The sequence below is a fragment of the Melitaea cinxia genome, chromosome 14, assembly GCF_905220565.1.
Source record: "Melitaea cinxia chromosome 14, ilMelCinx1.1, whole genome shotgun sequence".
In the NCBI taxonomy this organism is placed as follows: domain Eukaryota; kingdom Metazoa; phylum Arthropoda; class Insecta; order Lepidoptera; family Nymphalidae; genus Melitaea; species Melitaea cinxia.
In genome coordinates this window covers 7,781,987-7,808,161 of record NC_059407.1, presented here as the reverse complement: position 1 = coordinate 7,808,161, position 26,175 = coordinate 7,781,987, and the positions used below count along the sequence as shown (strand labels likewise).

Here is a 26,175-nt window from a genome sequence, read left to right as displayed (position 1 = left end):
GCGTGAACTCATGTGTTTTGCCCATAGTCACCACGCGGGGCAGGCGGATTGGTGACCACAGAGCTGGCTTTGTGGCACCGAAGACGCTGTTGCCCGTCTTTGTCCTGTGTATTTCAAACCCAGCAGTTGGATGGTTATCCCGCCTACAGTCGGCTTTATAAATTCCAAGGTGGTAGTGGAACTGTGTTATTCCTTAGTTGCCTCTTACGAAACCCACGGGAAGAGAAGAGGTGGCTATATTCTTTAATGCCGTAGCCACACAGCCAGCCAATTTACAATATACATACATACATGTATACCATTCTCACATAATTTACGTCTAGTATTTGACTTTGACAGTTTACTGTACTCTGCACTTATGCGTTATTTTAGAGCTTTGTATATTGTTTAGAGCTTATGATATCGTTTTTTATTGTCAGTAAAAAATGACTTGTTGAATAAAACATTAAATCGCAAATCATTCGCTTCAGCTTGTAATATCCCACTGATGGCCATAGGCCTCTTTTCCCATGTAGGAGAAAGATCAGAGCTTAATCCACCACGCTACTCCAATGCGTTTTGGTGAATATATTCCCTACTATGAGTAATGATAGCTATCAGGTGCTCTCCGAGGCACGGTGGGGAGACCCATAAAGATTGCATAAACCAAATACCCAGACCACGGCAAAAATATGTATGGCGAATAAAACATTAAAATTATCAATAATTTTATCATACAAAAACTTAACTCTAATTAAATATTTCTTCTTTTCCCTACGAAGTTATTCTGGAAAAGATAACCTTACCTTAACCTTGATACTTTTACCTTTGTATATTTTGTTAGTGTATCAATATCGAATATAACACAAATGTTGTATATGAGTGTTGTACTCAACGAATTTGGTTCACAACATTTATTGGTAGCATTTATGATGATGATAGTGATGTTAAATTTAATAAGAAAGTAATCTTTGCATTCTAATATGTACATATATTGTTTATACTGAAAATACGACTCGTCATTTTCAAGTAAAAATATTTTATAGAGTAGTGCTTTTAGTATACAAAAAAAAATATATAAAATCTGTTGAAGATTTCAATTGTCAAAGATTCATTGCATTGACGACCGGTAACTTAATTGCAACTGTAAACTTCGTTATCATTTTAACCTCTGGAAAAACGTTTGAGATACGGACGTTGCTACTTTCCTCTCAGAATTCAATAATGATAGAATAGAGAAGTATCTAAGCAGGCCCTAGCTTTCCCACACATATTCTCTTTTGGATCCTACGGCAGTTAGGGCAAAACTGATCCAATATTCATATAACTCTATTGTGTGAATTATGGGTTGATAATGCTTACATTATTATTCATAAAAAATTCTCCTTTTCAAGATAACGATCGATAAGCTTTCGTTATGCTAAACCACTCGCAACTTCAATTAAAACTTGGCCGAAATGTGACCTGGGTGCTTGTTTTATGCCGCTATTAAACGAATCTCGCCTCTAACACGGTAAAAGGTTCCCGAACGATCTTTTAAAGTTAGTCGAACCCTGTCTAGTTGTCCGAACTGTAACGATTACCTCGATGTTAAAGCCTTCCTTCTTTTGGCCCTCGCACCACGAACCCGCTTTAAAACGTCCGTTGTGTGGCTTTATTCAAGCCGGTACTATTCCTTCCATCAGTATTTCATTATAAAATATTTTGAAAAAGATTGATACCCAATATACTTTATTTTAATATATTTGTCAAGAAATAAGATTCCTTTGAGTTTTTATATAAAGTATGGTTGGTATACCTCTTTTATTGCAGTAGTGATATGTATTGTTTATGAAAAGGTTTTGGACACTCGGTTGTAGTTAATTATAAAATAAATATTTTATTTTATTTTGATTTAAAGGAATCGTCGTCGTTTCTTTGTTTTTTCAGGTTGGTTTTTATATTATATCTTTTGGATCAAAATGAATAAAGAAAAATTGTAAAATAACAACTTTTTTTTTAAGAGCAACACATAAATTGTTTAATTTTCCGGTTCCAATTCTGAGTATTCAAAAAGTGTCTTATATATTTTCAAATCTATACTAATAGTATAAAGAGGTAAAGTTTATAACTTTGTTTGTATGTAGAGAGTAATCTTCGCAAATACTGATCCGACCATGAAAATTCTTTCACTAAAAGAAAGCTACACTATTCAGGAGTGACATAGGCTATATTTTATTGTAATTGAACAAAAAATTCAGTAAATAAGAAAAAGATTAAAATATAATATCAAAATGGTAAATAAACTAGCGCCATCTATCGCTATTAGAAATCAATTTATTAGTCTTTCGACGTTTATTAATTTAGTCTAATTTTAGTCTATCGACGACATTTTCTCGATTTTTGATAGATGGCGTTGGAGCAACATATTTATTTAAGTGCTATAAAATTTGTTCTTCAAAGTATGTTATTTGGTTCTGTAATTTATAATAATAAATACATGGGAGCAACATATTATTTATTTAAGTGCTATAAAATTTGTTCTTTAGAGTATGTTATTTGGTTAATATAATAATAATTAACGCCCAACGAAGTGCGTTTGCCAAGACGCGGTCTCCACTCCAGGACCCGTCTGCTCCAACGACCATCGGTCCTGCGGCAAAGATGGCCAGCCCACTGCCACTTCAACTTGCTAATTCTGTGGGCTATGTCGGTTACTTTCGTTCTCTCGCGGATAGTCTCATTCCTAATCCTATCTTTGAGAGAGACCCCAAGCATAGCCTGTTTGATTGCACGTTGAGCGACTTTAAACTTGTGGACCAGTCCCTTCATCAGTGTCCACGTATTGGCTCCGTATGTTAACACAGGCAGGACGCATTGCTCAAAGACTTTTGTCTTCAAGCATTGTGGAATCTTCGAAGTGAAAGACTTGACGAAGTTTACCAAACGCTGCCCAGCCCAATCGAATCCTCCTATCGGCCTCCCTCTCGAAGTTGATGCGGCGTAGTTGGATAGTATGGCCTCGGTAAATATAATTCTGAACAACTTCGAGAAGAGTACCATCGACCGATACCGGTATCGGTATGACTTTCATACAGAGACCGACACGTCGAGAGGACTTGTTTAGGCCGGCCAGCATCCGGCCTAACTCATCCAGCGTCTCCGCAAAGATGAAAATATCGTCGGCGAAACGAAGGTGAGAGATGAATTCACCGTTGACGTTGATGCCTCGTTCCCCCCAATCTAAGGTCTTAAAAACATCCTCTAGCGCAGTGGTAAACAGTTTCGGTGATATTACATCCCCCTGTCTTACCCCGCGCCGGAGGGAAATAGGTCTTGTTCTTTGTTCATTGACATTAACGGTCATCGTCGTCGCGTCGTACATAGATTTCAGTACATCGATATATCGCCAGTCGATATGACATCTCTGCAGAGAGTCCAGCAAAGACCAGGTCTCGACAGAGTCGAAGGCTTTCTCGTAGTCCACAAATGCCATACACAGTGGTTGATTATATTCTTCCGTCTTTTGAATAATCTGCCGAACAGTATGGATGTTGTCTACGGTGCTGTAGCCATTTCGAAACCCAGCCTGCTCCGGTGGTTAGAATTCGTCGAGTCTTCTGGCGAGACGATTCGTAACAACCTTCGGAAACAGCTTATAGACGGTCCATAGTGTTATTCATTAAACAGAGATTCTAATGCGAAGATATTGGGATAAGCATGTTTAAAGCAAGGCAATTAAACAAAGTCTTTAGCTTCGGTACGATGTAATAAAGTTCAATTATATGCAACTTTTTAATCATATTTGTAGAAAAATAACAATAATATTTCTTATTTATACTATTTATATAAATTCGTTGATCTACCTATTCTTCTGTATTTTTTTTTTATGTCACTTGGTCGGCAAACAGGCATACGGCTCACCTGATGGTAAGCGATTACCGTAGCTTATAGACCTGCAACACCAGAAGCATCGCAAGCGCGTTGCCGACCCAATCCCCAATCCCTCCAGGAGTATTTATTTTATTTTATTTTATTTTTATTTGGGAAACATACAATTTTATATTACATTATTATATTATGACTAATTACAATAACTGAAATCAATAAAGTTTCCACTATTAACTAATACATACAACAGCACTATACATTGCGTGAAACATAGTTTTTTTTTTTTAAATAAACAAAATGTATGTTTCTCCTTTTAATGTTTTTTTTTTTCTGAAATACGACAGTGATTTTTATTAGCTTTCATGACAATATTAAAACAAGTATAAATCTTAAAATACTCATACGTCTATAAATTTAGAATTCACCATAGCATGTATCCTAAAAGATTTACCTATTACAGATAATTAAAAAACTGTTTCACTATTAATTACGAGAACATAAATATCATTTAACAAACAAACCGTCCCAACTTCACCTATAGTATAGTTTACATTAATTGTTTTATATTATAAACAACCTTAAACAGATCCTCGCCAAATACGCCAAACGTTAAAAATACTATTGCGACTGTTAAGGGATGGTGGTCAAAAGTCTATGATTATAAGACATTTTACAGATTCGGCATTACTTTAACTATTTTGTATATAATTACAACAAAAAAATATCATTCAAGTGCTTTAATTAATATGTCACACGATTGTGTAGTATGAAGGAGTAAGTTCCAATAAACGTGAAACAAGTTTAGAGGAAGATGAGTCGCGGGTTGGACCAAGCAATAAAAACTCACGACAGAATTCGGAGACGACAATATTGATTTCACATCGCTTCATGTATTCCGCTCTCCATCTGTTGCTCTCCATGAAATTTACGATGGTTTTACTGAGTCGTTATTTTTGTATGAAGAATTTTATCGCTATACGCTATCTTTACCCGCGACATGAGTTTTTTAACGTGTCCCTACTAAATGTTTACATTTTTGTTGATCGCTTTTTTATTTTAATATATTTGAAGTAAAAAAAAATTCACTTACAGTAAAGTAAAAGTAATACGTTTTATCTTGTTAGTAGGGTAATAATATGTAATTATAATACACAACTAAATGCTGTTACAATTAAACAAGAAAAAGATTATGGTCATACAAATTATCGTTACGTTTTAATTGCACAAAAATTTGCTACAACAATATCTTCCAAATATTCAAGTTAATGTCACTGATGTTATATTATTCTCAGCTACACAAATAGATTATAGATTAAATTTTATTGCTTATCACGACTCTATAATAGTAACCTCAAAGTGAAAAGGTTTACAGGCAATTAATTATACGATACGATACGATAGAACGATGGATTGTAATTGTGGAAATCTACATGTCTATTTGTATACATCTTTACAAATAAATAAAATTAAAGTGTCTGTTTTAAATATTAAAATAAACGCTTTTTACTAAATTAATATGGATATATACACACTACATATACCAAAATAACATTTTTTACAATTGTTGTTTGTCTGTCTGTTTGTTCCGGCTAATCTCTGAAACGGCTAAAGCGATTTTGACGGGACTAGACTTTGACTGACTAGCAGATAGCTGATGTAATAAGAAGTAACTTCGGCTACCTTTATTTTAGAAATTTATTTATTTTATAACTCTACGAACTCAACAATAACTTTTTTGTTCAATTCCACGCGACCAAGTTGCGGGCACAGCGAGTTTTTACAATAAAAATGGAAACCTGAAAGGACAATTGTTATGTTGTTGATGTTAATATATGCGTAATTTAACTGCATTATTTCAAGAGCTGTTATTTGATTTAACATTAGATGTCTTATTTTAATATATTGTTTTAATTTGTTTCTTAATATAAAAGCTACTAACTGTATTACTTAACGCATACATTTATTTGTAGATGGTGACAACAGAGGAGACTGCAGTACCAGGTCAAATAGAGACACCTGGAACTTTCGGCAAGTTGCGGCAGACGTTATCATCTTCACTCCTTACAGCACAAGACAAAGGTAGGTGACATTAAATTATCAAATTACTTAAAGAATTAATTTTATGAATACGAGAGTTAACACAATAATTGAATATTACGATAATTATATTTTATTGGTAATAACTAGTAAAAACGGTGGGTCATCTGATGTTAAGCTATTTATTACCTATTAGGTACTACCCATAAATACTAGCAGAACCCGACAGTCACGAGAATAACGAAAATATTACGAAATGAGTATAAATACATTTAATACCGTCTTTCAATTAGCTGTACGTTCAAACGTTTCAGAACATTTCGGGTATCAAGTTATTTAGACCTAAGGGTGTTGTGACGTCTTTGAATAAGTTTAATACATATACATTTACGTTTAATTTTTTTTAAGAAATACACCAGAGATTATAGAAATAAATGATTTTTTTATTCATCATCCAAATATTTTAGTTAGTTTTGATTATGGAGTTCCCTTTGATATGTAAAATATCCTCAATATACAGAATTAAACTAGTTACAATTTAATTATAGTAAATATACTAATTAATTAAATAATAATATATTAAAACTACAGTTTTAAGCGCGTATTGTACTCTAATATGGCATGTAAGGCTCTAATATAATTTACACGTTATGACTTGGTAGTAGACTTAATATTTATTAGTCTAAGGAAATACCTCATCCCTTGGATAACAAACATTGGCTTCATTACAATTTATAAGTGTCGAGGTTATGACGTAGAACATTTCAAGTTATCTGCGCTTGTAGCAGTCAAGTTCGTTATGTAATAATTTAAGTGTAATCAGGATTTACTAAAATAATAATATACGGCAGTTTATAAGCAAGCGTGGTTTACAACTGGTAATATCCCTGTATGATGTTTTTATAACGAAAGAACTTTTATTTTTAAATATAACCTTTTCATAATTTTAAAAATTCCCAGTTTTTGTTTCTCGTACACTAGTAGTAGATTTTAAATCCAACTTTATGTATATGTACACACTTCTGTACAGTTATTTTAATACTTAAAGATGCTGTGTTTTATTCATTACTTAAGACGTTTTTGTAACTTTTTAATTAAAAATTATTTATAAACCATGAATTAAAATGTATCGAATATAAATAAAACTTATAAAAGTAGCAAAGATTTATAGCAGTCTTAAAAGTAACTTTGTGTAGTAGTTATTTTTTAATAGGTAAAATAAGTCAAATAATTGTTGTTGTATCCACGTGAACTTTAGTGCTAACGATAAGAATATTTACTTGATAAATCCCAGCCAAATGTCTAGTATTTCAATCAACTCTATAGTATTGTTAACAGAAACAACATATAAGTTCGTGTTTCGTATTGCGTATATTATAACTTATTTATTTGTAACGTTATTTTAGTAGCGGCATCCGGTTGCTTGTGACCTTTATCTTGATAGAAAACTTACCTTGTTTAATTCTATTTTTGAAGCTTAGGTTGGAAATTTATCTAATATTTTATTTCACATTACGTTTTAACTAAATATATAGTCTAGACATAGTATTTATTGCAAGTTCACATAATAACAATAAAAATTTATTTTTTCTTAAAAAGATTACTAATTATTTTAGACAACATAAAACCATAAACGACTATTTAAAACTTATCGATGAAAAAATACATTTAAATTGCGCGTATTGTCTAATAAAAATTATAGTATTCCCGTTACTTATAATATTTACTGTTACGTTAAATGTTATGACGTAAACATGTAACGTAACAGTGGATATATCATTTACAAACAGAATTACTCTTTTAGTTTCATTTATTCGTCAACGTAGCAAATATTATGGCGGGATAATCATCCAACAGCTGGCTTTGAAATACACAGACCGAAGACGCAGCAGCGTCTTCGGTGCGAATAAGCCAGCTCTGCGGTCACCAGCCCGCCTGCCCAGCGTAGTGACTATGGGCAACATACATGAGTTGACGCCATTTTTGGCGTAAACTTGTGAAGGCCTATGTCCAGCAGTGGACTACGATAGGCTGAAATGAGCAAATATTCAACAGATTTTCAAATTCTTAAGAATTGTTTTATATTAATGATTCGAGTTCAAATTATTAAGTAAAAATAATAATATGAACTACAATTTAAGATTTAAATTTTTTACGCAATCTTAGTTTTGAAAACATATGTCATACTCGTACATATAATTAACACTACATTTATTTTGTTTTTTATTTATAATAATAAGACAAGAAATTTAAAGTACTTTAAATGATGATTAAAAATTAAAGTATAGAAACTATTCAAGCAAAACTAATATATATCCATTCAAAACTACTTTTAGTATGCCCAAGAGCATTCTTAGCCGCCGCTGAGAAGAAAATCAATATTCCGACCTCATTCCCGTCGGGCCGAGTAATGCGTCTCAGAATTATCTCCTCAACCCTTACAATAACTACATCTGCTCTGAGGTTTATGATACAATTTAGGTAATTCTAAGATGTCTAGTGCTTATTAAAATGGTTAATCGTCTATCATTAAATACGATATACCTTTTAAGAACAAATCCTTGTGTTATTTTTATACTTTATAGTTCTTAACTCAGAGGGAGGCGCACGCCATAATGTAACATAGACTATCGCTATCAGGTCAAAAACACCACCATGGTTTTATTGTAAAAATGGGGGTTTCTAATAGCTACTTCGTACCTAAAAATTTTCTTTTATTAAATAATATTTTTAATATTTATAATTGTATATATCTATACAAGGCTAAGATACATATATACTCGCGCACCGAGGGATCCATACAAAAAATAAAAATAGATGATGTAACTTAAAATTTATGCTTTTCGAAATTTTTCCTTTATATGTGCTATAAGACGTCGCTTCGTACCAAATTTCAAGATTCTGAATTTACGGGAAGTACACTGTAGGTTTCGATTCCATTGCGAGTGTCAATTAGCAGCACAAACGGCTGTATCTTTTGATTGCTTTGGCTTTAAAGTATGATTTTTCACAGCTCCAAGGGACAGTAAACCTAAGTATTTGATATAAATTTTAGCTTTATACTACGCGTTCCTGAGAAAAAGGGCCTTGACAGACAAACTGTTGGACTGTTGCACATTTCTCGGAAGGTACTCAAAGCGGCGCGGCACAAAATTAAGCAGAAACCGTAATATTTTTTAAGTTATGCGCTGTGTGGAAAATTTTACCCGGTAGCGTCTCCTGTTGGGTTCAAAATATTGATTACAGTAAAACGAATCCAATTTTATGTTGATAATAACATTTCTATATCAATTAATTATTTTAAAGGTATCTTCTTCATTTTATTTTCATTTTTAATATAAATAAAAATTAGATTTACAAGTCTTAAAGTTCCAGTCCAATTAGTTTCGTATTACATGTTTATTATTTTAAGAAGATTGTCAATTATCCTACAGCCAGCATCAAAGACTGTTCTCTACTCAATCTGTAAATTAAATAAATAATAGGATTTAAAAAGAATGATTTCACTGAAAGTAATCGATTTATCTAAAAATCTAGTTATTACTTCTCCTACATGAAGAAAGAGGCCTATGTCCAGTAGTGGGATATTACAGGCTGAAGCGTGGCTTATAAAATGAATCAGTAAGTATTAATTTGGACATGCTATTTATAACACAGAACTTAAGAAAAAGAAAAAAAAATGTATAGCACATGTTATTCTAATACCAATAAAACTTAACAGAAATTATTTTATCTTAAACTGTAGGTACTACTCGTAGATAGTAAATGTGAAGTACCCAATATAATATAACTCCCGTAACTTATTTATTTTCGTCCGTATCTGTCTTTGTAATAGATCGGTATTGCTTCGAATAAAAATATGTGTCACGTAGAAGGAACATTTATCTTTATTCTCCCTATCCGGTTCAATTTCAAAAAATTAAGATCAATTATTTATTTATTCATATATTTTTTTATTTAATTTTAATTTAGGAAAACAAACCTAACAAAAAATGTAAATTAGTTCACATGCCTAAAAGTTTTCACTACTAGTTATTACAAATTATGTCCATTTTAAAATCTGTATCTATATCTATATATATAAAAGCGAAAGGTCACTCATCACAAAATCTCCGAACTATAACACCTACAAACTTGAAATTTGGATTTTACGAAACTCGACCCCTAAGGGGGTAAAACGGGGGTTGGAAGTTTGTATGAAAGTCCTATATTTTTGAAATACAGACTTGAAATTTAAAATGTATAGATGGTGACAAGGTCTCCAAGTAATGTATTTTTAGAAATCAACTCCCTTTTGGGGTTAAAACGGGAAATGGTAGGTTGACTCACTTATCACAAAATCTTTTGAAATTTGAAATTTGGCAGGTAGATTCCTTATAGGACGTAGACATCCGCTAAGAACGGATTCTACGAAACTCGACTCCTAAGAGGGTAAAACGGGGGTTAAAAGTTTTTATGAAAGTCCTATGTTTTTGAAGTAAGAGAGTTGAAATTTAAAATGTATGCTCTATAGATGGTGAGAAGGTGTCCAAATAATGTATCTTTAGAAATCAACTCCTTTTTGGAGATAAAACGGGGTTGGAAGTAAGTATGAAAGTCCTATGTTTTTGAAGTAAGAGACTTGAAATTTAAAATTTTTTTTTTATTTTTTATTTGTTCAAAATACAAAAAACACATAGTTAAAACTTATACATAAGCCTGCCACGAAAACTCACAAGAGCTTATCCGGACAAGCCGAAATGTATGCTCTATAGATGGTGAAGAGGTGTCCAAATAATGCATTGTAATCTATATATATAAAAGAGAAAGGTCATTGACTTACTCATCACGAGAACTCAAAAACCGCTGGAAGGTCCATCCATCCAGGATGGACAAAAATGAAATTTGGCAGGGGGGTAGATTATAGTTAGTAGTCGTCCGCTAAGAATGGATTTTGCGATATTCCATTTAATTAACGGGGGCTTAATTGGGGTTGATAATTTGTATGAAACATATACAGCAGGGTCGGTTTAATGGAAAATAACCGCGTTTACAACCCTATGTGTTCAAGAAACATTTATATTGATCACTTATAAGTAGTAAAAAAAAAATCTACAATATCTAATATTTACGTTACAAAAATACTTTTTTATTTACCCCTGTCGTCACGGAGTCACGGAGGAGCGTGCGTTACGCTATTCCGTGGTATATATTTATTTACGTAGAACTATATTAAAAACTAAATTGCATGCAGTATATTTTAAACATATTTACACTACAATACTATATTATTACTACATTATTTCATACCACAATTCTAACGAATTCAACGAACCGTTTTGTTCGACGCGATTCGCGCTTCACGCGGACGTAGTTGCGGCCAATAGTTAGTGTATTATAAAACAAAGTCCCCAAAAGTGTATGTGATCGATTCGTTCAAAATCTACTGAACGGATTTTCATGCGGTTTCATCATTAGAGAGAGGGCTCCACCATTGGCAAGAGGAAGGTTTATGGAACGGCTGAGCCGATTTTGATGAAAGTTGCACTGGAAGTTGTCGGGAAATCTTTGTGACACACTGATTTCAACGCGGGCGAAGTTGCGGGCACAGCTAGTATTTATGTAAAGCAATAAGAAAAACAAAATAAAAGGTTTTACAAATGAAGAAGAAACAAAATAATTATTATCAAGGTTCAAGATTAACATTTAGGTATGCAACTTTACAAGCTAATTACCGAAGTAGTGGTTACTTAGTAGTTATAAGGGTACAATTTTAATAATGAGTTACTTCTCGAACCATTTTGTAGTGAATTGAATATTTATGTATAAATATTCAATTCACTACAAAATATATCAATATCACAATAATACTAGATGTGTGTATTACAAACTCTTGTCACGAATCGATTTCGGGCTTATTATTTAGTTGTACAAACAACGACATGAAATACCAATTTGGAGCGAGCACTCAATAGCGGACAATTAAAGAGAATACGTGTAAGGAGAAAGAAGAATCTACATGGTTATTAATTAATTTAAACAAAAAATTTGGTCTCTGTGTTCACGACCCAGCTTCACCCAGGACGCAGTCTAATTTAGTGGTAAAGATATAGTTCAACCTTCGAAGAAAGTTGTTCTGAATTGCTTCAAATACTGCCACATATTTTCCATTGCTTATGCATTAGATTTTATGTTTTTAATTTATATTATTTTTTAAACTAAATTCGAGTCGATTAGTCATTCAATTATTTAAGTCAATTTTTGCTACAAAAGCGTTAGTTTTTGTATAATCAGCAGCACTAAATAAATAAAGAATTAAGCGTATGCTTACTGCTAGCCATAACATAACGTTATAATATTTATAGTAACAACTAAACTCGGGCCACGGCCGGTAGCAACGGAAACTGCAGTGGAGCCTGCGCCAGCACCGCCGCCTGCCCAGCCGCCGCCTGCCACCACACAACCAACCAAGACTGAACGGTATTTCTCTATAATATCATTCACTTTAAACACCGTGTCCAGATTTACAGGCTTTTTAATAAAACAAAACCATATCTACTTACAATATATATGAAATGAATTGCATTCATAAAACTCTTATATTACATTTTGTCGTATATGTTTAGTGAGGCAGGTAAAGCGCCATCTAGAGCGGGAGCTTGCCGAGTCTGCCTAAAAGCGTTAAAACCAGGCGAAGTGTTTCACATTTGCAATGGCTGTCAGCATCGAGTATGCGAAGACTGTTCTTCATACTCTAAACCAGCCAGCGATGACGAGGCGGTAATTTTGATTGCAATAAATAGAAACTTTAATAAACTAATATTTTATCATTATTTGTTCGAAATAAGCACGTTATAATCAATATAAAAAACCACCGGCAGAGTTCGTGGCGATGCTCGGTTTGTCGTCGTAAGGCTGGTCCAAGACTTCCGCCAGCAGCTCAAGATAGTACGGATTCACTCCTCGACGTGCCTATACTCGAGGCTTTACAGCGTCGTCATTCTGAAGCGAGACTCGGCAGTGGCAGCTCGAGCACCGCCCTGGCACCGCCCCGTTCACCCGAACTACGCCGACATTCAGACGTATCACCCGCATCACTAAAGGAACTAGAGAAAGTAATGTTTTTTTTTTGTATCACTATCTTACTTTATATTACTCAGAAATTAACAAATATTGTAGGTAAATGAAATTACATTGGAATGAGGTTAACAGTACGTTATATGTGACTTTTTTGTGTTATTGAAGTAAAACTTTTTTACGAAAAATGTGATCTGGTGAGGCGAACGGAAGTTGAAAAGGAAATATAAGTTAGATGGAACTAAACAAGTTTTACTTCAGTCATGTTGTCTAATGCACACTCGTTTTTTATTTAAATGATATTTTGGGTATTCCTTTAAAAGAAATATAATGTGACAAAGAATATAGTATATGATATAAGAGTAAAGAATATATAGTTATGTATCTATCTGTAACCACGCTGCCATTGCGGCAGTTAAAGGGTGGCGGTAGCGCAACGCCGAACGTGGAGTCGCGGCGGCCGAGCACCGCCACGCCTGCGCGTCGCCGCTCGGTGCGCGCGCTCACTCCCCGGCAGCGGTCTGTCGACGAGGATCAGAAAGCCCCTGGGTCTGCGCTCGGCGCGCCACCGCCAATGTCTAGAAGGTGACGATAACTACGAAGCTAGTCATGCCATCTAACTGTTTTGTTCATCTAATTGTAGGCATACGTCCCCTATGCTATAAATATAGAAGAAGAAGAAGAAGAAGAAATATACTTTATTGTGCATAAAAGTTAAAGTACATAGGTATCTTAAAGAAATAAAAACTTACAAAATAAATATGCACAAAGGCCGTCTTATCGCTAGGTAAGCGATTTCTTCCAGACAACCTTGGGGTACAGGTGATTTTAAAACAAAACAGAGTAGGGTCATCAAAAAGGCAAAAAAGTGAATCCTACTATCTAATAATATAATAGTAATATAAATAAATAATAAACATATAAATTAATTAATTAATATAGGCTGCAAAAGCAGCGTACATAGTACAATATTCCTTTAAAGCCATATATTTCTATAATTGATCTTATATGGAAAAATTCGACTGACCCTATGACGTGATAGACGGTGACCGTACTTTTTGCTCCAGAGTTGTAAGTACAATACTTACCCCTAGTCTCGTTGCAATATTTTTTTTATAAACTTACATGTATATCTGTTAGCTGTTATGTAAAACTCAGGCATTGTGTTGCTTACTGCCGCCTACCTTAGTAACAGAAAACATGTTAATTCATTTATAACACTGTTTTTTGTTTATTTAACTGTTGCACTCTACAAAGAGTATAAATACCTTTTGATACAAGCGATATCATAACAACTTGAAAAGGCCTTATCGCTTGCAACAATCTCTTGTAGATGGTTGTCTCAAAAGGTTATTATAGGAATTACAAATAGGACAGTGTAACGCCGAGTTGCACGAAACAAAATTAAAATTTAAGTAGAGATTAAACTAATTTAAACATTTTTGAATATCATATCAAAAATTGACCGCTCCAGCGGGATTCGAACCCGCGTCTCCGACTGACCGTGTCGGCGCTCTAGCCAATTAAGCTATGGAACGAGGTTCGCTTAAACCGAAAATAAAAAATCATCATATCAAAAATTTCGCTCTAGCGGGTACATCGTTCCATAGCTTAATTGGCTAGAGCGCCGACACGGTCAGTCGGAAACGCGGGTTCGAATCCCGCTGGAGCGGTCAATTTTTGATATGATATTCAAAAATGTTTAGAATTCCTAATGTGTGAGTAACACAAAAATAAAATCGTACATATTAAACTAATTTAATCACAAGAATTTTATACATTTCTTGCGATTAAATTAGTTTAATTACTACTTAACTTTCAATTTCTTTTCGTGCCACTCGGCGTAAATGTACAAAGAAGATAAGAGAAAATATACACATCTCTTATATACAGCTGTGGACATATTATTATTTTACATTACAAAAATTCATCCGCTACTGCTAGGAATAGGCCAAAGAAAAGATTACACATTTACATATAGGACAAAAATTACAAATAAGTTATTTTAACTAATTTATCGTCTACCAGGGCATCGGCGGTAGATGTGGTGGCTGGCGGAGCGTCGCGTAGAAGTTCATATCGTCCTGAACCAGATACGGCCGAATCGACTCCACAAATTAGCGGGTTAAGTGTTGATGAAGATCGGCCAATCCGACGACGAGGCAGTCAACTGTATGTTAATTTAATCATTTCAAAGTAATACGTTTCTTATTAACAGAAAATGAAAATTGTCTTAAAATGAAGTCTTACTAGGTGTAATATTTTCATATAAACTTACACATTTTGATTTATTCTTATTTTTATGAAAACTGTGTTTAATCCATCGTCTTTATGTTAAATATTCTTTTTAAGTTCCTTATTTACTTACATATTCATAGAACACCACTCATTTCTCGTTAACGATAAGCATATGATAGTAACATCATACTCATAATATAATAACTAATACACTTCATAATTTTGATCTGCCAATAAATAAAATAATTTAAAATGCTCTGTAACTCACCAATAATTTAGACACTTCCCAGTGCTGTAAATCGTACAGTGAAATATACACTAATTTTTTCACACATAACATCTGTGTTGAACGAACGTGGACTAAAATCGTTAAGCTAGATCTTAGTGTTACACTTACGTGCACACTTTACACTTAAGTGCATTTTTGTATTTAAGTAATATTTTCAGTCCGGATATTGCTGCATTACAACAGAGAACTGGTGCACTCGGTGCTATGGCCGCTCTTACATCACGTGGTTCTGATTCATCTGACGCAAGTAGCGCTTCTGCGATTGCTGCAGCAGCAGCAGCCGCTGCAGCCGCAGCTAGACAAATGTCGGTTGATGCGGAAGCGATTAAAATTGTCATACACGACGTGGACGATCGAACACCAAGGCGTGTGTCTTTACGGCGCGACCCTAATGATAAAGGACATAGATGTAAGTTAATGTGATATATAAAACTCAAATAGATAAAAATAATTTATTAATCTGAAAATATTTTATTTAAATACAGCGCGAGGTTTTGGAATGCGAGTGGTAGGAGGAAAACCTGACGCAAGTGGACGGCGTGAAGCTGTCATCGTATGGACCGTTCCTGGGGGACCAGCCGATCTCGCAGGGTTGCAACAAGGAGATAAGGTAATTACATCATAGTAGTTTTAGTAACTCAAAATAACAGATTCACAAAAAGTGTTATCATTATTTAATTTTTATAAAGTCATGCATAACGTAAACTATGTGCTCTTTGCCAACCTTTTATTTATTTTATTTGGTGGTTCTCCTAGCCAACGCTAATCTGCACAGAAGCCTAGAAAGCCAAAATACCATTTAAAATCCCATCGACAGCGCTACACCGACTCAAACTTTTTCTTTATTTTATAATATACTAGCTGTATCCTGCGCGCGTTGCTACACTTTTTTGGTCGTACCAACTCAGATAAAACGAACAACAACAGAAAAGAACGAAATTTTTTTTAAGATTGGGAAATGCTATTTACGCACTAGCCACGCCGCCCGAGGGCAATGAGAGTGTAGAACTCCCAGCTGAATGCCAGATTATCCACTAAAATCACCATCTGTTTTCTGCCGCCGCCTTAGTGGGGATGCTATAGGATCGCTTTTGCATTCTTCCTGGTGTAGACATTTTGGCCCCGTCGGAAGGGACGCTCAACCGTTTCAAGTCAATCCGTTTGTAGGAGGGAGACGAGGTCCAGGAACGCCTCGCTATCCTGAGGTCAGGTGACCGTGAGGTCAAGCCCATCCTTGGCCGCCGGGTCGAACCAAGCGGCCCTGCAGATCCTGCAGATAGCCCAGCACAATCCAAGCGGCATGCGCTTTCATACCTTAGGGAGAGCGAGCAAATCCGCCCACCACCGACACTCCAATACACTTTCGCACCTCTCTCGGGAGCGACCCAAAAACTCCGGCACCCCAATACCCTTTCGCGCCTCCCTTGAATCGTGGCCCAAAGGCCCCAGCACCGCATTGGAATACGCTTTCGTGCTCTGCCCTGATTTTGGTCCCCGGGAGTCCAAGGGGGTCCTTGGACCCCCCTTGTTGTGTGTTGTGTGTGTTTGTGTGGTGGCGTATACTACGAGCGGTGTTTCCCTATCCGCCACTTGGGGATCCGCCCAGCAGTAGATTCAGCATCACCCTTGGGGTAAAAAGAACGACCTAACCTTACCTTTCCAACAAACTATACTCTATATAAGCCCTAACACTTCTAAAAGGCTTCACCTTGTAAAAATGTACTTTAAACGAATATTTAATTAAAACCTATATCTAGGATTTTCGGTTAATATATTGAATTGCAAAATAAATGAAACTCATTGTCTGCCCGCGCTAGGTACTAGAATGGGGTGGTGTTCCGCTAACAGAGCGCAGTTTCGAGGAGGTATGTGCTGTTCTGGAGCGCGGCGGCGACAGCGTGGAGCTGCTGGTGGAGCCCGCGCCGCAGCTGGACGAGCCGCCCGCGCCGCCCGCGCACGCCTCGCACCACCACCACGCTCTGTACGGTGCGTGCACGTCGCATAGCCATGTGTAGCATGTTATGTAAAGTAAGAGAATAAGTTTTTGGTAGTGTGGAGAATCACGTCGGGGTCACCAGTTTGGAGGTAGAAGAAAAGGGAGGATCCTCCACCAGACGGGTGTTGTGTCTGGCGGGCTACTGGCCCAACGGTTGTTGTCGGGATCTTGTATATATACTTAATCACTTTGAAAACTCTGATAGCGGGATGTAGCATACGTCAGTTTTCTCTAATTACGTAGTTTGTAGTCGTTCGTATTTCGCGCGATAGATGTCGCCACAAGTTTATCGCCACATCTTAGAATATAAAATTTTGACCTAACATGGTGGTAATATCACGATATTCAGTTTTTTTGTGTAATAAATCTTCTGATTGTAATAAAATTACTATTACTGACACACAATTCTTTGTTTGTTTTGCAGAACCTGATACGGACAAATCACCATCATCGCCGACGCGAAGGAAATTGCCAAAAACCCCGGTATAATATTTATATAGACATAAGCTTTAATTGTAACAATTTGTGTTGTGATTTGATGAGAAAATGGAAAACTCTCGTTCCTTCATAAATCTGGTAGAGACTGTCACTCGGTGCCTCAACTGTGCTTCTTGGATCGCTCACTGACTATCACTTCTTTACAGTGTATAATTGATTATTGGATCATAAAAAACAAACAAAAAACAAGAACTAGACACTAAGGAAAAAAAATATTACATAGATACATATATTCTGATAAAATATTTATAATCCAAAAATCAAAGTTCTGTTTCAATTTTGTTAGATGTTGGTGTTTACAATATTTATGTGAGTGAAAATTATTAACTTGGCCATTAAGGCAATCACTAGTAAGAATAATATCTAAACATAACACAATTGGGATTGATTTATTTGTGAAATAACATTAGAATGTGCATTGCAGTACTGTACTATTTGACTACATTGATATTAAAATTCGAATAAAAGCGCAAGGGCTAGTCTCCTTTGATCTGCTGTGATACTGTAGCACTAATCATTTAAACATCTTCCAAGTTAGACTAGTTATAAGAGATTAGTATTTCTATATGGATGTAGGAGTACTTTACCTTTGTTAATCTTTTACTAAGTAGGGAGAGGAAGCCTGTGTAATCATTGGGTATATTTACTTAATTATATTTTAAATTCATTTGTTGTCTATATTCATAATACGTTATCGTTTATATGATGTTAACCTGAATGAAGTGTATGAAAAAATGCTACATACTTATTTTCAGATTTTTATTTTTTCTATCACCTGACCAATTTCATAATTTCGTCAACGACGCTGACTGGAGTATTAGGGAACAATCGACAAATGACATTCCAAAGTGTTCAGTAAGTTTAGATACACGCTGAGTTTTAGTGCTCGATGGTAGCATAGGGGTCATCCCGGTATCGAACTGTCTAGGATAATCGTGGATGACTAGGTCTAATGGCAATAAACTATTAAATGCGTAGTGCAGCTAGAACCACCGACGCTTTTAGCTTAAAAACATACATAAAAATTTACATTTCTAAATTGACGCGCTCGATATGTTATCACCCAAATCATTCATATATAATAATATATTATAACGAGAAGCATACAAGTAATGACAACGATTAACTGAAGATAAGATCAAAACAGCGTCGGATTTAGAAGATATTTTATTTACGTACAACAAGAGGCACAAAAGGAGGTGAGCGCATAGCGACTATTTCCTGTTAACGTGAAACCGCAATCGACGCCAAAAATCCCGTTTGTACCGTCTCATGTCTTGCAAGTCGACTGTCTGTAACGGTTTTGTTGTTAATTTAGAGTAGTGTAATGCCGCACAGTGTTACGAGACATTTGCAACGGCATTGGTCTTGTAAGAGCTTCGAGCGGTGCCCACGCGGAACACCGCCGCCGGACCGTGAACACCTTGAGCGACAGGCGCGCACCGCCGCTTTGATTCGTGACGACCGTTGAACACGATGTACATAGCTGTGCCCTTAGTAGCTAAATGTTCAGCATCGTATACCAATTGAGAAATGCATGACGTTGCACAATGGGATGTGTGCATTGACCGACTTCAGAGCACTCTATTAGGAAGTTCAGCGTTATGTATTACAACATTTTCATTTATTTATTGTAATAAGAGATCCAAATACAACTACTGTTAATGAATGTTTTATATATAACATAAAGCAGATAACAAATTAGAGATGCTTAAAATTGTAACAACTTTGTCTCTGACTCACTTTTGAAAAACGTGAACAGATGAAAAAGCACAACAACTTTAGTATCTCAGCCACGCTAAATTTCGCATAGGTGTAGAAAAATAGATATCGAAAAGTGTTGTTCTCATTCGTAACTGAAATGCAATAGATATATATCCAAACTTTCAATTTTATTGTATTGTATTTCTATATGCAGTTACGACTGTTATTTGATTTAGTTCTTGAAACGAATATATCGCAGCTTGTTTACTCAAAACTAGCATGATAAAGCTTTCTGCATGGCGGATGAGAGCGTCAAGTTTTATTAATTACTTAATTGTAAAAATAGATATGCCTCAGCCCGAAGCATGTTACTTTAATAAAATATTTTATAAGTAAAATGAAAATAATGCAAGTATACTGTCAATATAACTTGCGATATGAATGCATAACTACTATAGCACAGACCAAATGGTCCTCAATAGTTCTTAACTTTATAATTTAAGTTTTGCCAAATATTTAACGGTTGCTGCATGTACTAACGAAATATTATGCATACTCTATAATATTCCAAAAAAATTATCTTAACTTTTGAAATTGCGATTAAATCCATTTTGCGATTAAACTATTTCCCAGTTGAAAAGAAGATTAAGTCCATTATTTCCCTATTAGTCTACCTTTTCAAATAACAAATTAATAATGGTTGTCTGTAATTAGACAAAGTAAACAATGTGTTTGATTTATTGAACATTGTTTTCATTTTATCCTATTATTTATTTGAGTCATGTTAATAAATCAAACCACATTGCGCTTGTGGAAAGAAAGCAAATAATATAAATTATTTTACTTAACTAGGAACAAGACCGCGTGGATCGGGCTCGGGAGCGTCCACCGGCGCGCGCACAGCTACAAGTGTGGTTCGAAAACGAACTTCGTAAGCTGGTGGTGGTTCTTATCGCGGCTGATGATCTTCCTCCTCGAGATCATACTTTGGGATATGGCGATGAACCGGAAGCTTTTGCAAGGATACGCCTTTTACCGTCACTGTGAGTGTTATTTTCAGTAGACTTTTTAATTGAAACGTAATTTGACATGTTGATTTTAAATAACGTGTAAAATGTTGATGTTAAATAATGTTTAAATAAGTATTTTACAGCTTAAAAAATTTCCTTATAATTACCTTTACCACTCCAGTGAGAGTTGCCCACCCGTGGAAACAGACCCTGCATCTGCATCATGTACTCCAGTATGGAACGCAACACTCGGTTTTGGTGGCCTCACTGCAGACCTTTTAGCCGGCCGTGCGCTGGAACTTACTCTTTGGGACGCTTGCCCCGGTATCGATCCTGTGTTGATTGGCGAATGCACAGTAAGTAGTAATTTTTGTCCGGAAATAAGCTTGGTTGAAAAGAACTTGCAGAAATAAAATAAAAATAGTAACATGGCTAAAAGTATTTCTTTTTCTTTATTTTCAGATGGAACTTGAAAAAGCATTTTCCGATGAACGTGCAGTGTGGTGGACACTCGAGGAACGTGGCACTCGTTCAGCTAATGCCTCGCCACGTGGTTCACTTACAGGGGCTAGAGCGTTGCGGCGTGGAGACTTTGCTTCCCAACGTTCCGTTTCAGGTTTTAATACTAAAGAATTTTGTACAAATTACGGTCAGGTCACCGATAAACTTCAAACTCTTACATTATTTGTGTTAACGTACGATATAAGATCTATTATTTATTTTTAATATTTACCAGATGATGTGGACTCGATTGGCGAATGCGCATCCCTACTTCACCCAGACCACGCTTGGGTAGCTGGTTCTCGCCGCGGTTCGTCACAATCGGAGACGTTAGAGGTGGAAGTCTATCAACTCGGAAAAGATTTTTCGCGATCTCTACCTGGATCGAGGCGCTCATCTTTTCAACAACAAGAAAAAGGTTCAGTTTTGAACGTCTCCATATCTATTGCAATATATATATTAATAGTTTCTATTATGATAATGTGTGGATAAATGGACGGATAGAAAATAGGATAAAATAAGGCCTAGAAATGTAAAACTTTTAAATTTTTTTTTTTTTTTTTATATCACTAGGTCGGCTAACAAGCGTACGGCTCACCTGATGGTAAGCGATTACCGTAGCTTATAGACGCCTGCAACACCAGAAGCATCGCAAGCGCGTTGCCGAATCAATCCCCAATCCCCCCAGGAGCTCTGGTCACCTGCTGACCGCTAAATTGCTGGTGATTTAACTTAGATATTCCAATTAGTGTAGTTGTCCGAATTTACAGATAACCTTCATACGTGAATAAAACCGGTACAAGGAAACGCGTTGCTAACCGATTTTTTTTTGACATTGACATTTGACATTGTGCTATCGTTCGCGGATGCCCCCGCAGACGGCGGCGAGCCGGCGCCGTGCGCGCGGCGCGAGCGGCGGCGCTCGTCGTGCGTGCGGCGCGACCCCGACGACATCCTGCGCTCGCTGCGCGCCGTCAAGGGCGAGCTGGGCCGCACGCTGTCGCTGTCCGGCTCCACCGCGCGCCGTAAGTGTCCGCGCCCGAGCTGTGTTGCCGTCGTATCTTTACTGATATACTTCTCGTTTTATCGATTTCAATTTCAAAGTAATATTCATATTTTTATACCTTTTCCTATAATAAAAACTGAATCATAATACCCGCACCTTATCTGATGATTCTGAATTTTAATTTCGTTAACTTTTTATGTGTGTTTTGTCGTGTGGTATTTTTCGAAAAATGTATTTATGAAAGCTTCTTTCAATTTAAAAATCGTGATTAAATTGTTTTTTCAGTGAAAGAACTCGAATTTCTACAACAAAAGAAATTATACAATTGTATTGTATAGGCAATTTATACAATACCAAATTATTTTATAAATTATACAGAAAAAAGATTTCTTCGATCTGCTTTTTCTCTCAACTGTAATTCGAGACATTAAAAATGATACTAAAACTCAAATTAAATCAGACCTGATAAGCTGCGGATATTTTTTACCACGCTTGCAAAGAAATAAAATTAAGACCTTATTATAAAGTATATAAAATTTAAAAAGAAAAATTTCATTAATAAAATTAATAATCATATTTTAAAAATTATATTTCCAGTATTTAGGTATGCATCTGATACCTCCTTAAAGTTCACTTCATTTTATTAATGTTTCTTTATGTTTTTTATTTATTATTTTTTAATAATTCAAAACCTCGTTACCAGTAATCCAACTTTCGTTTAATTAAAATAAGATTGGAAGTAAATTCCCACTAAAAGCCCTTATCCGCTTAAAATTAACGCTACCACCAACCGCCACCAACTGTACTCACTCGTCCCGACTGTCCATTTTCCCCACCTATAGAATATGCGATCATTAAGAGTACTGACTTGTACCGTGTTATGCTTGTTTGGTCAGCAGCGACGGACCGTTAGCACCTCGGTAAGCGACTACCGTGCCCGCGCCCGCGCGAGCTTCCCTGCAGGGTTTGTCCGCGCGGTGTCGGTGTACGCGATCCCTTGTGACGTCCGACGGCCGACCGTGCCCCAGTCTGTTTCTATCTGTCTCGCCGCCACCGACCGCTCCCGAGGATTTTACCCCGTCCATATGGCGACACATATGCGAGATACGATGCTTGGTTCGATCGGTTTTGGCGTAGAACCAGAATGGGGTTCCGCGACCAAGTAGTAGCATGGGTCATACATAGCTTGCGCGACGGCCGCGCGCTCGCACCGTTGAATGTGGCTGCGCCCGACGCTTCTCATCACTTCACTGTGTCTGTACTGTTCTGTCCTGACGCATGCCCGGTCGCGGGCAATCACGCTACTTCATCTGTTTCTGTGTACCGTCTATTCGGCTGCCCGTCTACGTTCATTTCGATGGCATTGTATCGCCTAGGATTTTTGGACTTCATTATTTTTGCGAATGTCATTCATTGTTACGATACGCATTCTATTAGATTTCTTGTATATAATATCTTTACTATAGGACATAGTTTGTCGAATACGTACAAGTGTTAATATCCCTTTATAATGGATTTAGAGCACTGGCGAGCGGGCAGACAAGCTCCCGTACGTAGTCGCCGCTGTAGGTCGCGGTCGCGCATGTGCCAGCGGTGGTATGCCAGTAGATCTTTTACGGACATGAACGACTATATCTTACAGTTAATGGCTGCTCATAACACGGAATGCTTATATCATAAAACGATTTAAAGATTGCTTCCAGCAACTATTAGAACCTCGAAACACTCTTGGCTGCACACGTTAAAACGCTTCTTCTTTCATCTCTGTGTTTAGGATAGGAACAGTTTAAAGAGCTATGTACTTTGAAAAACTTGTAAACATCGGCACGATGCTGTTTGACGTGCTTAATATGTGTATTGTTATCTTAATGTTTGATTGAATGGTTTATTCTGATTTTGTTTTTGTTACGTTGACGTACGTGTCGGAAGGATAGATCGATATGACGATTTCGACACGGTAGCACGAAAGCGAATACGCATGAGTGCGTAGGCGGGTGGAGGATAGTACGCGCTGTGTGTGTGTATGTACAGGCACGGCCACGGGGCGTAAGGGCAGCATGTGGGCGGCGGTGCCGGCGGCTGGCGCGGGCGACGCGCTGCTGGGCGACGGCGACGTGCCGCTGGGGCCCGGCCAGCTGCCGCCGCGCGGCGCGCACCTGCCGCCGCTGCACGCCGAGATCAACATCAGCATCATCATGATCAAGGGGCAGCTGGAGCTCGAGGTGAGCGCTCGTCCGCACACTCGCCCTACTCGTATGCCGCTGGGGCCCGGCTAGCTGCCGCCGCGCGGCGCGCACCTGCCGCCGCTGCACGCCGAGATCAACATCAGCATCATCATGATCAAGGGGCAGCTGGAGCTCGAGGTGAGCGCTCGTCCGCACACTCGCCCTACTCGTATGCCGCTGGGGCCCGGCTAGCTGCCGCCGCGCGGCGCGCACCTGCCGCCGCTGCACGCCGAGATCAACATCAGCATCATCATGATCAAGGGGCAGCTGGAGCTCGAGGTGAGCGCTCGTCCGCACACTCGCCCTACTCGTATGCCGCTGGGGCCCGGCTAGCTGCCGCCGCGCGGCGCGCACCTGCCGCCGCTGCACGCCGAGATCAACATCAGCATCATCATGATCAAGGGGCAGCTGGAGCTCGAGGTGAGCGCTCGTCCGCACACTCGCCCTACTCGTATGCCGCTGGGGCCCGGCTAGCTGCCGCCGCGCGGCGCGCACCTGCCGCCGCTGCACGCCGAGATCAACATCAGCATCATCATGATCAAGGGGCAGCTGGAGCTCGAGGTGAGCGCTCGTCCGCACACTCGCCCTACTCGTATGCCGCTGGGGCCCGGCTAGCTGCCGCCGCGCGGCGCGCACCTGCCGCCGCTGCACGCCGAGATCAACATCAGCATCATCATGATCAAGGGGCAGCTGGAGCTCGAGGTGAGCGCTCGTCCGCACACTCGCCCTACTCGTATGGATGCAATCCTCCCACAACTTTGATCTTAAAATAGTTTCGTAGGTACGACTTTTATCCGTTATCAAAAACAATGTAACTTTTTCTTCGCTAGATATCGCATGCGCGTCGGGTTTACGGAGTTAACGGCGAGGTGCCAGATTCGTACGTCAAATGCTACCTTCGAGACGGCGAAAAGTGGCTACACAAACGTAAAACGAGAGTCATACGACGCACCACCGAGCCTCACTTCAAGCAGACGTTGAAATATCAGGTACACCGATCCCTTTCCTGAGCGTTTCTATCTCTCCGTTTTCTATGTTACGCACGTAAATAATAATGAACGTTCAGGCGAGTGAAGCTCTGGGGCGCACACTGGTAGTGATGCTGTGGCAACGCTGCGGAGGTTTCGAGCACAACCTCGCTCTCGGCGGGGCGGAGATCTGCCTCGACAAGCTGACGCTGCCGCAGCGCACGTACGGCTGGTACCCGCTGTTCCCGGCCACGTCGCTGGCCGCCGACGAGTCGCCCGACTGATCGCGCGAGCCGTCGCCGGAGCGCCGCGACGATTACTAGCGCTTCCCGACGGCTCCACTCCACTCGTCCCTAGTGATGATGTCAACACTTCTCAGGCTGCCATTGACACTGCTGCCCTGCGCTACCTAACGTGACAGATTCCATTTGAACTCGTTTCGAGTTCGACAGGACACTAAGCGATACACGCCCTATTTTTGTTTATTGTCGTACTTATTATCCTAGCGGATAAATTTGGAAGTTAAATATGTATAACATCATTTACGTATAAAATTGTGTGATAGATTTTACAAATAATTAAATACGTTTCATTATTATGGAACTTATAAATACTGTCAACCGTTTCATTCGTTCATTCGACTATAGATTTCAAATTTTATAGATAAACTAGTTGACCTGGCGAACTTCGTACCGCCTCATTTTTTTATGAATATAATAATTAAATATATCGAAATAAATTATAGCTTATATTTTAAGTAGGACAAAGTTACATATATGTGCAAAATTTCATTAAAAT

General features: G+C 37.7%; 1 protein-coding gene across 1 annotated transcript in view; it reads left to right on the top strand.

Moving 5' to 3' along the window:
* LOC123659677 (regulating synaptic membrane exocytosis protein 1) overlaps positions 1–25,741 on the top strand; it is a 58,434-nt gene extending 32,693 nt beyond the window's left edge. The window contains exons 2-19 of the mRNA XM_045594873.1: positions 5,820–5,928; positions 12,231–12,345; positions 12,492–12,645; positions 12,747–12,980; positions 13,358–13,527; positions 14,971–15,114; positions 15,628–15,878; positions 15,955–16,079; positions 17,287–17,455; positions 17,890–17,948; positions 20,520–20,710; positions 20,859–21,033; positions 21,140–21,293; positions 21,414–21,596; positions 22,057–22,203; positions 24,216–24,406; positions 25,240–25,398; positions 25,476–25,741. Of these exons, the coding sequence (XP_045450829.1) occupies positions 5,820–5,928; positions 12,231–12,345; positions 12,492–12,645; positions 12,747–12,980; positions 13,358–13,527; positions 14,971–15,114; positions 15,628–15,878; positions 15,955–16,079; positions 17,287–17,455; positions 17,890–17,948; positions 20,520–20,710; positions 20,859–21,033; positions 21,140–21,293; positions 21,414–21,596; positions 22,057–22,203; positions 24,216–24,406; positions 25,240–25,398; positions 25,476–25,661 (2,916 nt within the window). The 3' untranslated portion in view covers positions 25,662–25,741. The remainder of the gene's footprint in view (positions 1–5,819; positions 5,929–12,230; positions 12,346–12,491; positions 12,646–12,746; positions 12,981–13,357; positions 13,528–14,970; positions 15,115–15,627; positions 15,879–15,954; positions 16,080–17,286; positions 17,456–17,889; positions 17,949–20,519; positions 20,711–20,858; positions 21,034–21,139; positions 21,294–21,413; positions 21,597–22,056; positions 22,204–24,215; positions 24,407–25,239; positions 25,399–25,475) is intronic.
* The last annotated feature ends 434 nt before the right edge of the window (positions 25,742–26,175 follow it).